Source organism: Leptonychotes weddellii, chromosome 8, assembly GCF_054177405.1.
Source record: "Leptonychotes weddellii isolate Sample4059 chromosome 8, ASM5417740v2, whole genome shotgun sequence".
Lineage (NCBI taxonomy): Eukaryota > Metazoa > Chordata > Mammalia > Carnivora > Phocidae > Leptonychotes > Leptonychotes weddellii.
In genome coordinates, this window is record NC_138376.1 from 105,179,092 (window position 1) to 105,192,355 (window position 13,264).

Below are 13,264 nucleotides of genomic sequence, written 5' to 3' on the forward strand. Positions count from 1 at the left end.
GAAGAACAACAAGAACAGCAAACATTGAGTCATCCGAATGAAAATAACATAATTTTGTTTTATTATTTTAAAATAATATACACAGAGTAATTTTTCCTAGTGCATAATTCTTCATGAACCAATTATCTGGATGGAAATTGTAATTCATTTCCAAGCCACAAGGGTGATGTTTATACTGCTTAATAATTTCTGTACTTCAATAAAACAGCTTCCAAGAGAATCTAGGAGAATCAGTGTCATTAAATTCTAAAAACTTGATCTTTAGCAAATTAACCTAATAACTGTTGTGCCTTAATTTTTAAAATAAAAAACCCAGTGATCAAGGTAATTCAATTATTATAGCTGAGTAATATTTATTTTCTGAGAAAGAAAAACATTAATTTGAATAAAGTCTCTACAAGGTTTTACAGATGATTATTTTTGAATTATCTTTAGTTAAATTTTCAAACTGAAATGGTGGTTCTATGTCTCCAAAAAATAATACAGCAAATATGTCTGTGTGTACATGCATGCAAATAGTGTCCGTCATAGCTACAATGTCTTCTGACCTAATTTATGCAAAATTCAATACAGTAATAAAGTTTGAACGTTAAAAAATTTGATTGTCATATGATAAACATGGGTGATTGCAAGGCCAAGATGAAAAAAAATGTGGCAATTTATTTTTTGAGTTTATTACTAAAGCTAAGTTTAAATTAGTATTAAATTCATGTCTTTAAATTAAATAAATTACAAATTGGAGCACATTCCCTATAAAAATATGTCTGGTAACAAAACAGAATTGACAACATAAATATTTTAACGGAAATAAAGTAGTTGATACACATGTCCAAGTTTAGCGAGTGCTGTACAATAGTCCATTCAGATTGCCAATTCAACTTTGTAAATGGGAAACAACCAGGAAAACAAGCTCTTACCCACCCACTTAAAATACTGCCAGGAGCTTGAGGTCTTGGCTGGGCTGAAATGGGTAAGGAAGCCTGTGGCTCTGAGGTGGACCAGAACTCTCCTTTTGGCTGAAGTAAATCAAAAAGCCACAATTTATATCCACAGCACCTAGTTCTTTGCTAGGACCATGCAACTTAACACAAGAATAGATCCTCCCAAGCCCAAAGGAGATGTATGAAAAAACCAGTTTCAACGTACACCAGTCAGGTCATGGAACCTGAATTAACACAGAGCAAATGTTGTGCGGGGCAGCCCAGGAAAGGAAGGGACCTTGGAAAGGTGCTCCTGGAATGTGGCTCTCTTCAGCAGAGTACAGAGGGAGTTAAATTAAAACTGCACCCTGCAGCTTCAGCTGGTAATTTGGAAAGTTGTTTCTAAATCCTGTTGGCCTCAGGTGACCTTCTAAATATATGCGACCCAGGAGTTGGAGCCGTTACCCGCACACTACTTGCATACAATGCAGCCTTATCCTCAGAGCCCGCAACTGAGCTGCTCTCCAAGGCAGCGTCCAGGGTCAGGAGGTGGCCGCTGAAGGCAGAGCTAACTGGGCGGTTAGGCAAACGTGCACCCGAACAGGGCAACTGGTGCACACCCACAAGACAGCAGTGGTAAAATCTATCTTTTCTCAGCCCTGTTCTGGGAACAGCCAAGGAGAGATTTCCCAGATTGATTGGGCTGGTCTTGTAGGAAAGGAGAACAGCATTTCCAGAATGTTAGGTTCCTCAAAGATGGCAAGTGCTGCCAGCGAATGTTCCATTTTAGTGGTGTGAAGCCCAGGGCCTGCCACGGAGTGATCTGGAATAAGGAGGCCGATGTCCCCGGCTCCTTTGCTACTGGGACTCACCACATGGAGGCGCTGGTGAGCTACCAAGCCAACAGCTGTGGTAAAAGGGTCCGGGGCCTGTCTGGGAATCTGGGGAAAAGGATTGCCAGAAGCAGAGCTGGAATAATTAGCCTCAACAAGCCCCAAACGGACACTCAAGCTAATTTACTCAGCACAAGCACCATACTGGAGGAACTGATTAGTCTCAGATCCTATGCCCTGGTCCCTAGAGTAGGGACTAGGAGTTAATATTGAGCTAAAGTGGCAGTAGCAGGAGTTACACACTGGCAGATACTGTTAGTTCCCTAGACAACGGACATGCTTTTCCTTCTTTGCTAACGAAAGCTGAATTTTGTTCGCGTTCAGGTGGCAATGTTTAGGAGTGGGGGATACTGACTGGTCTAAATCGGGGAGATAAGTCTATTCTCCTTGCTAGTGATTGGTTTAGGCATGAACACACGACGCAATTTATGCTACAAAGGAGAGGGCCTGACCCTTTTCCTTTGCGTGCTGAGTGTGAACTGTTGCTTCGAGCTGCTATTTAAGGCAAGGAGAGAAAAACCAAGAGCATATAGAGAAGCCACCTCAGAATTCTGATACTGTTCAACCACTGAAATACCCCCAGAATGATCCCCTGCCCCTCAGAAGTTCTTGTTATGGCAGACAACATTTCCTTATCATTTAAGCCACTTGTAGTTGGGAGTTTTGTAGCTAAAAGCATCCTTGATGGATGAGACTACCATATCATCAAAATCTAGAATCTGAGGTAAACATATTCCCTCATAAATTTCCCCTCAGAGTGGCCGTGGCTGGAGCGGGCGTGAGGTCAGCAGCTCATATTCCACTGGGACCCTGCAGCCTGTTACCTTTCCCTGAGAGACCATCAGATGGGACAGGAGCACTCAGACTCCAAAAAAGGAAGGGATTCTAAACAACAACCTTTTAAAATATCTTAGAAATAATGTTTCTCCTCCTCAATCTAAGTTTTTCTTTCCTGTGCACATGCAGACTTTTTTCAAGTACTAAGTTGACTTTAAACAGTAACCATCCATTGAACAAAGAGAGAACTGTTAAAAAGATTAGGATTTCAATTTATTTTGTCCTTGACTTAGAGCAACTCCCTAATAAGAGTCCTTAGACTCTGAGGAATTGGTACAATGATCCTAAAGTCTTGACACTTGCAATATAAAGTGTATACTAGTTCATGTAACTGTTCATTCCACATTTTAGAGTGAAAATCCTGAGAGAAGGAGTGAATAAAGAAATAAACATGATAAATGTAAAGCAACACTCTCTGTTCTATTCTTAGAAAAAAATGTAAAACACTGTACGACGGGGGTGCCTGGGTGGCTCAGTTGGTTGAGCCTCTGACTCTTGATTTCAGGTCAGGTCATGGTCTGGTGTGGGGAGGGGGGCGGGGGGGTCGGCGTTGTGAGCTCAGCAGGGAGTCTGCTTGGGATTCTCTCTACCTTGCCCTCTGCCCCTCCCCCAAACTCCCATTCCATGCGCGGGCGCTCTCTCTCTCTCAAAAATAAAATCTTAAAAAAAAACCCATTCTATGACAAAAAGAATCAATTTCTTGTTTAACATCAGATCTATACCCCTGCTATTTATGTTATTTAATTATAGTTATTACAGTTGCTTTAAACTAACATAATATTAGCAGAGTTATCTTATTTTTATTGCTTGTCCTCATTCTGATGGTATCACTTCTATTTCAAACAGTAGAAACAAAGACAGTGGTAATGAACATGCTATGGATAGAACTAGGGTCTGCAAAGAAACTGACATAACATTCAAGATGGAAACTGATTTAAGAAAGCTTAAATTTTTGAACAAGGAGAATTTTTAGCACAGTGGGGACAATGCAAATGTAATTTTTCTTGATCAAAAGATGGTGAAAGTGGAAACTGGACAACTCACAGCCCAAATCCATAACCCTTCTTAATGCACTCTTTTACATCTTCATTTATTTATTTCTCAGCATAATATAAAAATTGTCTCTACAACTGTCAAAAAACATAAGAGAGTCAATACAAGGCTAACTTTATTCAACGAAGAACTTCCAGACAACTAGCTGGAAATAGTACTTATTTTCCAAAAATCTCTGGCTTACTTTCTGTTCTTTTTCTGTCTTCTGGCTGTCCACTCATTTTCCTGGCCCTGCTAATTGCTAATTCCTTTAGGCCCATTCTGTTTCCAAGTGTCCTTGGATAACCTTGCTCTTTCCAATCAAGCCTTTGAAAATCTCCTCTCCCAGATAATGTTCATGTTTCCTCTTAGATTTTGTAGTTTCAATTGGATGATTATTTCTGCTTGTGAGAACATATAGGCATATACTTTAAAATAATGTAAATAAAACACTGTGTACTTTAAAACAATGTGCACAACATATATATAGTTACATTAGTTATTCTTTTTTTTTTAAGATTTTATTTATTTATTTGATAGAGAGATACACAGCGAGAGAGGGAACACAAGCAGGGGGAGTGGGAGAGGGAGAAGCAGGCTTCCTGCTGAGCAGGGAGCCCGATGCAGGGCTCCATCCCAGGACCCTGGGACCATGACTTGAGCCGAAGGCAGACGCTTAACCATCTGAGCTACCCAGGCACCCCTACATTAGTTATTCTTGATTTTGTCTCTAGACAACTCCACCTAGAGTTCTGCCATCATGCCGGCCATAGATTGGGGGTTCCAAAGACCCCCTTCTTGTGTTTAATTTGCTAGAGTGGCTCATAGAATTCAGGAAAACATTTTACTTATGAGATTACTGGTTTGTCATAAAATATGACTCAGGAAACAGCCAGATGGACAAGATGCATAGGGCAAGGTATGGGGGAAGGCCTAAGAGCTTCCGTGACCTCTCTAGGACTGCCATCCTTTCCAAATCTCCACTTGTTCACCTACCTGGAAGCTCTTTGAACCCTGTCCTTTTTGGGTTTTTATGGGGGCTTCATGACATAAGTATGACTGACTAAACCCATTGACCACTAGAGTTCCATTCAACTTCTCCCCTCTCCCCTCCCCAGAGGTCAAGGGGTGGGACTGAAAGTTCTAACCCTCTAATCCCATAGTTAGTTCTCTTGGCAACCAGGCCTCATCATTAGGTGGGTCCAAAAGTCACCTTATTAACATAACAAAAAACCACTTTTATGGCTTTGGGCACTTAGGAAATTCTAAGGGCTTTAGGAAATCTGTGCCAGAAATGACCAAATATTTATTTTTTGCTATGAATCACAATATCACAGTGCCCTAATAAAATACCAACAACCTCCCAAATGATTGCTGCTATGTCATCTAAAGAGCCAAGCCGGGTTAAGTTCTGGGGTTTCAATGTTAGGGTTCAGTTCATATGTGGATTGCCATCATTTTATTATTGTTGTTAAAATATAGTAAGCTTTATTACATGCCAGGCTCTGTGCAATATACTCTACTTACAATAGTTCATTTAATTTTAACAACAACCTTTTGAGGTGGATAGTATTATTACCCCATTCTATAGATGAGGACGCTCCGACGTGGAGAAGCCATGGTGCCAAGGCCAGAGATGGGATTTGAACCCAAGACTATGGACTCAAAGACATTTTAAAAAAACTGACATTGATATTTTTAAAAATTGCAACCCCATGCCTCCAAATGTACTTCCTAATTCCCCTTTCTGCCATATTTTCCCCTTTAATATACTTCTATATTGCATTTACTTATTGCCTGAGTAGACAGCAGGAATTTTGCTTATTTTGCACACATCTGTTTCCCTAGTGCCTGACACAGTGCCTGGGAGCGCCTGTCACAGAGTAAGTGCTCCATAAATATTTGTTGAGTTGTTAAGGATGATTGTTAAGGAGAATTACGAGGGCATTCTGGAAAACAATTACCAAAAGCCCCACAAAACTACTTTGCCACAAGAGTTCTCTCATTTCTGTGGTTGATCCTATGGACTGGAATCAGGTCTTGCAATTTTTCTACTTTTAAAAAATAGTAGGATTTATACATGCACTAAAACTGATAAAGTCCAGAAGTGGAAAGGTTTATCCAAATGACTGCTATAGGGAGAAATGAGAGCATTTAAGACTCCTCTGCAATCCAGGGCAGCACAGTCCTGCTGATGCCGTGCCAGCCCACGGAGCCAGGGGCTAATCTGAAATTGAGCAGCTGCTTAGATAACCAGTGTCATGAAATGATAATTATAATCGTGCTCGGGTAAGACTAGAGTCGTCTGCTTCTGATAGGCTTCCTAGAATTAAGATATGCATCTTTTTTTAATTCTTATGTTAATAAGATATGCATCTTTTAAGTCATATATTTTAAGTCCCAGTTCTCCAACACATAATTCATAGCACGAATTTACAAAACAGAGAAATCTCATTTTAAGCGCCATCTACGATAAAAATCCTAATAAGTTGTTATGTTTTACTAAATGAGTGAAATTCATAACCCAACTTTAACAAATTTTATATCACAGGATGTATTTATGCCAAAATAAATACACAGTTAAGCTGTTTCTTCTTAACTAATGCAGATATTTACTGGAATATATAAACGCTGGAAGTAAAGTCCTTCACTATTAATGCTCTTGTCTTAATAATTACACAATTTACCTTGTCATCAGGAAGCACATGCCAAATAGATATCGTCTTTTCTTCAACTTCATTGTTGATAGACAAATATGAAGGTTGATAGATTTTGGTTGGTTCTAATATTAATACCTTGAAAACATAAGGCAAAGAAACGAATATTAGTGACTGCAGATTTAAGCCATTTAGAGCTGTTAGAACAACACTGAACTGATGTGGGAGATTATCAGATGAGGCTCTGGGTCCACAGCTGCAGGAAAACCATTTTAACTCCTGATTGTTGCCTTCCCTATGAGTTCTTTAGCATTTTACAGTATTATACAATTATTTAAGTTCCAATAATATGTCACCTTTTTTGCTAAAGAAATTAGAAATAATTTTTTGAAGTCCATATATTGGTTTGACTGTCCCCAGGGAATCTACTCTAATGATATATTTTTAAGGTCTCTTATTTTATCTTGCTGTAAGTGCAAAATCTATTTCATTAAATATAAATGTGTCCAAAAAAAAGGCAGAAATGTGGTAAAGCAAATAATTCTGTACATAGAAAAGATTCCACATATAGAGCATCACATACTATTTTCGGTTCTCTCCTGCCATACTTTATCATCAAGATGTGGTAGTACGGTTTTCATACCTATGTAAATGGATTGAGAAATGATTTTGGTTATTATTGAAAGACTTTTATATATGAGCCAAAGGAATGGACATAGCTGTATGAAATAATAAAAATGTTTCTGTACTCCTTCAAGATAAAACTGGGATCTCCAATAATGATATATTTAGCCTTGTGAGAGATAAAGAGGGAAATAAAACTTACTCCTGTTTTGGAGATGTAGGAGGTGTATATAATAAGTGAGTTGAGAATCTCTCTCAAAGTATGTAGTATAGTATTACTAATATCTGATACTAGGCGCAAATAACATTAGGATACCACACATGCACTGATTTTAAAGGTGATGCAACTATTATCTTTTTACACAGATTTAATTTAAAAGCACCCACCTAGCTCAAATTTCCTCTGCAGTCTTAAGGAAAGGAAATACTAAACTATCAGAGAACCTAGAATAGTTCTTTCTACCCTACTGCTTAAAACTCGAGAAAATTGGCTTTTAGAAAGAATCTTGTATTAAGCAAGTTGACCAAATAAAAGTGGAGGAAAACTCTTCAGAAGACTCCATCAGCAAGGGACTATGGACTCACGATACACTGTAATCTAACGTACAATCTGAGTAAGAAGGCAAGTGGATTAGCCATCTGACTCTTGGCCATCTGCTACAAACCTAGTGTACTGATTTTACACTATATTTATCACAGAGTAAAATTTATTTAAATTAGGGTACAGAGAACTATGGTGAAAGGGGATTAAGAAAACAAAATTTTCTTTACTTTTGATTATAAAAAACATAAGGGCTTAATTCTCGGTCAGGCTCCAGTTTTGAAAATAAGATAGAACAGACCACAAATAAAGCACAGTAAGAGCCCACTGGGGAACATATTCTGATTTAGGAACATACCAGGTGAATCAAGGTCCAAATTCCAATCAACAGAGAGTGAAGTGGTGCTGATTAATAATGGAAATAAATTTTCAAATCAAAACTTAGCAGAATTGGTGCTTTCAAATCTGAGTATCCCAGGGTTGGTGAAATGAAAATGAATAATAGGGAATAAAAGGTGGGTTTTCCAAAATAGCATCCAAGTCACTGTACTGACAAATGAGAATATACCTTGTTCCCTAATGATGTGGGCACAGAACTTAACATTAGAAAAGCACAGCACCAGGTTATCTCCTCTCTTCTTAAATTATGTCTTTATTGTTGTCTCAAATATTTCTAACAGATAAAATCAGACCTATGTTTTCCTATGTCGAGATGGGAAATCAAAATTGGTTGTAATTATCATTGTCTAACCTTCGTCGAGCCCTTTGATCTGCCCTTGAAATGACAAAATGGGAGGAATTCGTAGCATGCATGACAGAGGTCACAGAAAGACTGAGAGAAGGGAAGGAAGAGGAGGCAATTTGACAAAACCAGCTAGATACAACTCACTTGAAAGTATAAACATTCTTGCTTTTAGTTCCTAAACTTTTATACTGGTTAACATTAAAATTGACTGCTAAAAATTTTTTTAAAAAATGAATGGCTAACGTCTTATATCTGAAATGGGAAGGAAGGCAGTAAGACCTATAAACCATACAGGGTAGAAATTAAATACAGTTACATGTCTCAGCTCCTACAAGAGGCTGAAAAAGCATCACACTCCACTTCCTCTCACCTGTCCTGGGGTGAGGGGTTGATGGTCTCCTAACTTTTCAATGTAGGAAGGAAAGAAAATACACAGAGATGAGAGGTGAGAAAAAAGAATCAACTGAACTAAACCCAAATAATAATAATAATAATAAATGAGGGGACTATTCGAATCATTTTGCAAAGAAACTTTTGTCTGTTTTCTTTTACCCAGGGTCACTGTTATTTCTTAGAGGAATGAGAATGGATACGGTAGTGAAATAAATAGAAGCAATCAAATAAAATATTTTCTAATATAAGTCATCTTGGTTTTAGTCAGATCTACTTTAAAAGAAGGATAATGTTATCACCCCAATCAAGACCTACTGTGGCCTTTGTTAAGTGTGAGCTAAAGATGCTATTCTGAGGATGCCACGAGTTAGCGACTGACATGGCATCACAGGTACTAGAAACCTGCTTTTCTCTATGCGGTGGAACATGGGGAGCAAATTCCAATGGTTGTAGGGAGCAGGCCCAGTGGGAAAGGCAGATGAGGGAAGCAGGAAGGATGGGACTGTACTCAATGTCCAGAATGGCAGCAGATAGTCGACTTAGTAGGTTGTTGCTTTTGGAAAAGGCAGTCCAATTGCCAGTCCCTTTAATTTTTCAATAGCTGATCTAGATTTTTTAAGTGAACTCTTATTTTTCACTTGACTTTATAAACTTTATTTTTCAGTTGAAATATTCTACCTTTTCATCTATTTTGTCTATCTTTTCCTCTATCTTCTTTAACATAGCAATTATAGTTATTTGAAGTTCTTATCCAGTAACTTCAATATGTAAATCACTTCTGGGCCTGCCTCTATTGGCTCTTTAAGCTCTTCGTTATTTGTCACTTTTTTTTCTGCTTCTTAGAATGTCTAATAATCTTTGACTGTGTCTGACACAATGCAGAGGCTCTGAACCATGTCTTTCCAGAGGTTTCCCCACCCCCTCCCCCTTGCTAGCAGTCAAATTTTTAGTGCATCATCTTGATCCTATCAAGGCTTAGTTTTATTACAGTTTTGTTAGAGTGGGTCTTTTAGTTTTGCCTTTACTCCTAGGGCATGGGCTTTCTATGTCTCCTCTAAATGCTTGGGGTATTCACCAAGGTCTCATCATTCTGGTTAGACCCAAAGTCCAACATTTTATCCCTGCATTGTTTAAGCTCTGGGATATCTGCTCAGCTCTCAACTTTCTAAAGAATGCTCTCTACCACTCCTGGTCCTGATCTTCTAAATAGCAAGGGGATTTACCTTGATAAGGTTTACCTAAGCCATATAGGTTTCATCTAAAACCCACTGTAGTCAAATACTGGGACCAGTAGGTGTGTTTATTTACCTTGTGCTTTCCCCTTGTTCACACTATCTAGGAGTTGCTCTAGGACTCAAGGGAAATACCCAGGCAGAATTCTGGGATGCATTCTTCAAGACTCCCCCTTCTCCAGCACCCTGCTCCTCATATTGCAGCTGTCTTAGTGTCCCAAACACTCTTAGAGTCTCTGCCTGCTCTGCCCAAAGAGAATGCCACACCCTGCTAGGGCTCCACTTCCTGGTGCTGCAGCCAGGAAAAGGCCTTAAGGAAAAAAAAGTAGGTGAAGGTGGGACTCACCTCAAGTACCTCCCTGCTCAAGGATCACAACCCTGTGATAATTGCTATGGAATGTCTACAAACAGTATTTTATATATTTGTTCAGATTTTATAGTTATTTATAGCAATACCAATACCATTTATAGCCAGCACTGATGACCTAACTCTCCTTATTTTTAAATGCTGGCAACAAATTCTTTTTGTTTTTTAAATCACCAAGTAGTCTTGGGGCGCCTGGGTGGCTCAGTTGGTTGAGCGACTGCCTTCAGCTCAGGTCATGATCCTGGAGTCCCTGGATCGAGTCCCGCATCGGGCTCCCTGCTCAGCGGGGAGTCTGCTTCTCCCTCTGACCCTCCTCCCTCTCATGCTCTCTGTCTCTCATTCTCTCTCTCTCAAATAAATAAATAAAATCTTTAAATAAATAAATAAATAAATAAATCACCAAGTAGTCTTTTAAACACAAGCTTAATCATATGCACCACCCCACACATAATAAGAGAAATACTGATTAAAACGATCCCAATGTACCATTCTTTCATCTGTAAGTTTAGCAAAAGTACAAATATGATAAACATACTTTTTGGGAGAGACTTTAGGCTAGCAGTCAATCTCGTATGTTGCCAGCGAGGATGTCAATTGATACAATCCCTATGGAGGCAACATGGCAATATCAATCAATTCTACTTCCGGGAGCTGATCCTACCGATGTAAGCGCACATGTGCTAAATGGGCATAGGTACAATAGTGTCTCATTTTAATTTGCATTTTTTTGACTACCCAGTGAGGTTAACTATCTTTTCATATGATTTGCCCATTTTCTTTTTCTTTTGCTTATCAATAATGGGTTTTTTTTTCTCTTTGCCTATTAGGCAAATTGATAACTTTGCTGCATTAGTACTACATATTTTCTCCCTGTCTAGCATTTGCCATGTTTATGATTTTCTTTATTGAACAAAAGTTAGGATTTTTAATGAATCAAATTGGTCAATATTTACCTTTAGGGCTTACAGGTCCCTTTCTTGCTTAAGAAAGCCTCTCACACCTGGACTATGTACCTATATTCTCCTAACTTCTCTCTTAATATCTGCTGGTTTTATTTTTTGACATTCACAGTATGACAGACAAATTCATATTAGCCTAATTCAAATTAGCTCAGAATAGCTAGGAGGAGTGGTTTCCTTTCATCGCCAATTTTCTACTCGATCAAGTCAACAGTCAACTCAATACAGACAGTTCTGTGCTGTCTTCTCTCACAGGATTTGCTACCATCAGAGACCCAGCTGCGGGCACGCTGCCAGCTCATTCTGAGACAAGCATTTTCCTAGGCTACACATTATCTAGGCTAGAAAACGAAGTGTTTTTAGTTTGTAAGGCTTCTCAGCCGAAGATCCTGCTGAGCTGAAGGCTTCATGGGGAAGGAAGAGTAAAGAAAGCCTGTTAATGCCAGCAATGGATTTAATTAAATGAAACAGATGATCCTATAAACAGGAATTAGGGAACAAGATCTTATAAAAAGAATTGAGAGTTGCCACCACCTGAGTATGGAGGATTGGACTAGAGAGCTCACACAGGGAGATTTATGGCATCACTTGGACGTGGGAAGAGAGGAGCGCACACAGTGACTTCTCAGTGGTTCTTGAATTGGATGCTAAAGCATATACTGCTTTGGGCGGTATTCTGAAAACGATCAGGGTGGGAAAGGCACCAGCTGAGAAGATGAGCAATTTATTTTTAAAAGTGTGTGTGTATACTATACATATATCTATATCTATATCTAGCCAACATGAGCTGCAAACCAGAACCTGTGAGTCATCATTTCTCATGATCTAAGACACAGTAAAAAGTGACTGGGAACTGGGGACACTCCATCTAACTCTGACCCATATGGGTAATGAGCAGTGGAGATCGAATAACAATCCAGGTGCATAACACCACTTTTCACCACAATAATGGTGCCAACATTGATGTCAATGTTAGCCAAACTGTAGTAGGAATTAACAGCAACCTTATGTCTGGTTTTAAGCGATGTGTTGACTAACTGAGGCTAAGCAAGAGACAATCTTTTCTTGGAAAGCACACTTTACAACTTATTGAAAGAAATCACCAAATGCCACGGCAAAAACATAAAAATGTATCTCACTTCCCTGATTTTGAGAAGCTATTTTAAAAAAGTAACACTAGTCCTGTTAGAATCATGGTGCAAAAATGTTCTTTAAATAAAAGAAACAAACTAGAAATGCACCTAAAGTTAAGCTAAATTAAGAGTACTCACTGGAAACCTAACTACGGTAACATCGGTCTTTGTGGCCTCAACCAGGAAATCCATCCAGAAGTCCACGAGCTCCTGTTTGGCCACAGGCTGCTCGGTAGTCAGTTTCACAAAATGCTTATATATCAAAATTGTCTCTACAATTGACTTGAGGTACCTAAAAATGAAAAGACAGAAAACACATAACGGGCAAGTTTAAATATCACATTAATATTTATGTATTCAGATTCACCAAACATTATTCATTATTTGTTACATGTCATGTACACATTATCTCATTCAAATCTTACAGAAATTCAATAAAGTGGGCTTTTTAAAAAAAGATTTATTTATTTGAGAGAGAGAGAGGGAGAGGGAGAGAGAGAGAGAGCATGAGTGGGAGGGGCAGAGGGAGAGGGAGACGGAACCTCATGTAGACTGCACGCTGAGTGCAGAGCTGGATGTCGGGCTCGATCTCAGGACCCTGAGATCACAACTTGAGCTGAAACCAAGAGTCGGCTGCTTAACTGACTGCGCCACCCAGGCACCCCAATAAATTAGGCTGTTTTATCCCCATTTTAAAGATGAGTCAACTGAGGCATAGAGAGCTTAAATTGCTCAAACTGGATGATACATCTTCTGCCAACATGCCTTTTAAAATAATGCCTATCCTCTTCAAGGGAGTGGTTAATGCACTTGTTTTAAAATATGCTTCCTTGAGAAAGCTTTTCTAAATAGACCCTTCATAAGAGATTATTATTTTGCTTCGAAGCAACTTAGCTTATATATTATACAAATATCCTCCAACCTAAGAAGA

General features: G+C 38.8%; 1 protein-coding gene across 2 annotated transcripts in view; it reads right to left on the reverse strand.

The window, feature by feature from the left end:
• The window catches only part of MAP3K5 (mitogen-activated protein kinase kinase kinase 5), a 195,075-nt gene that overhangs the window by 74,549 nt on the left and 107,262 nt on the right, over positions 1–13,264 (reverse strand). For both annotated transcript variants that reach the window (XM_081829058.1, XM_081829057.1), the window contains 2 exons: positions 12,472–12,625; positions 6,370–6,477 (listed from right to left, as the gene is read on the reverse strand). In XM_081829058.1, coding sequence (XP_081685184.1) covers positions 6,370–6,477; positions 12,472–12,625 — 262 coding nt within the window. The remainder of the gene's footprint in view (positions 1–6,369; positions 6,478–12,471; positions 12,626–13,264) is intronic.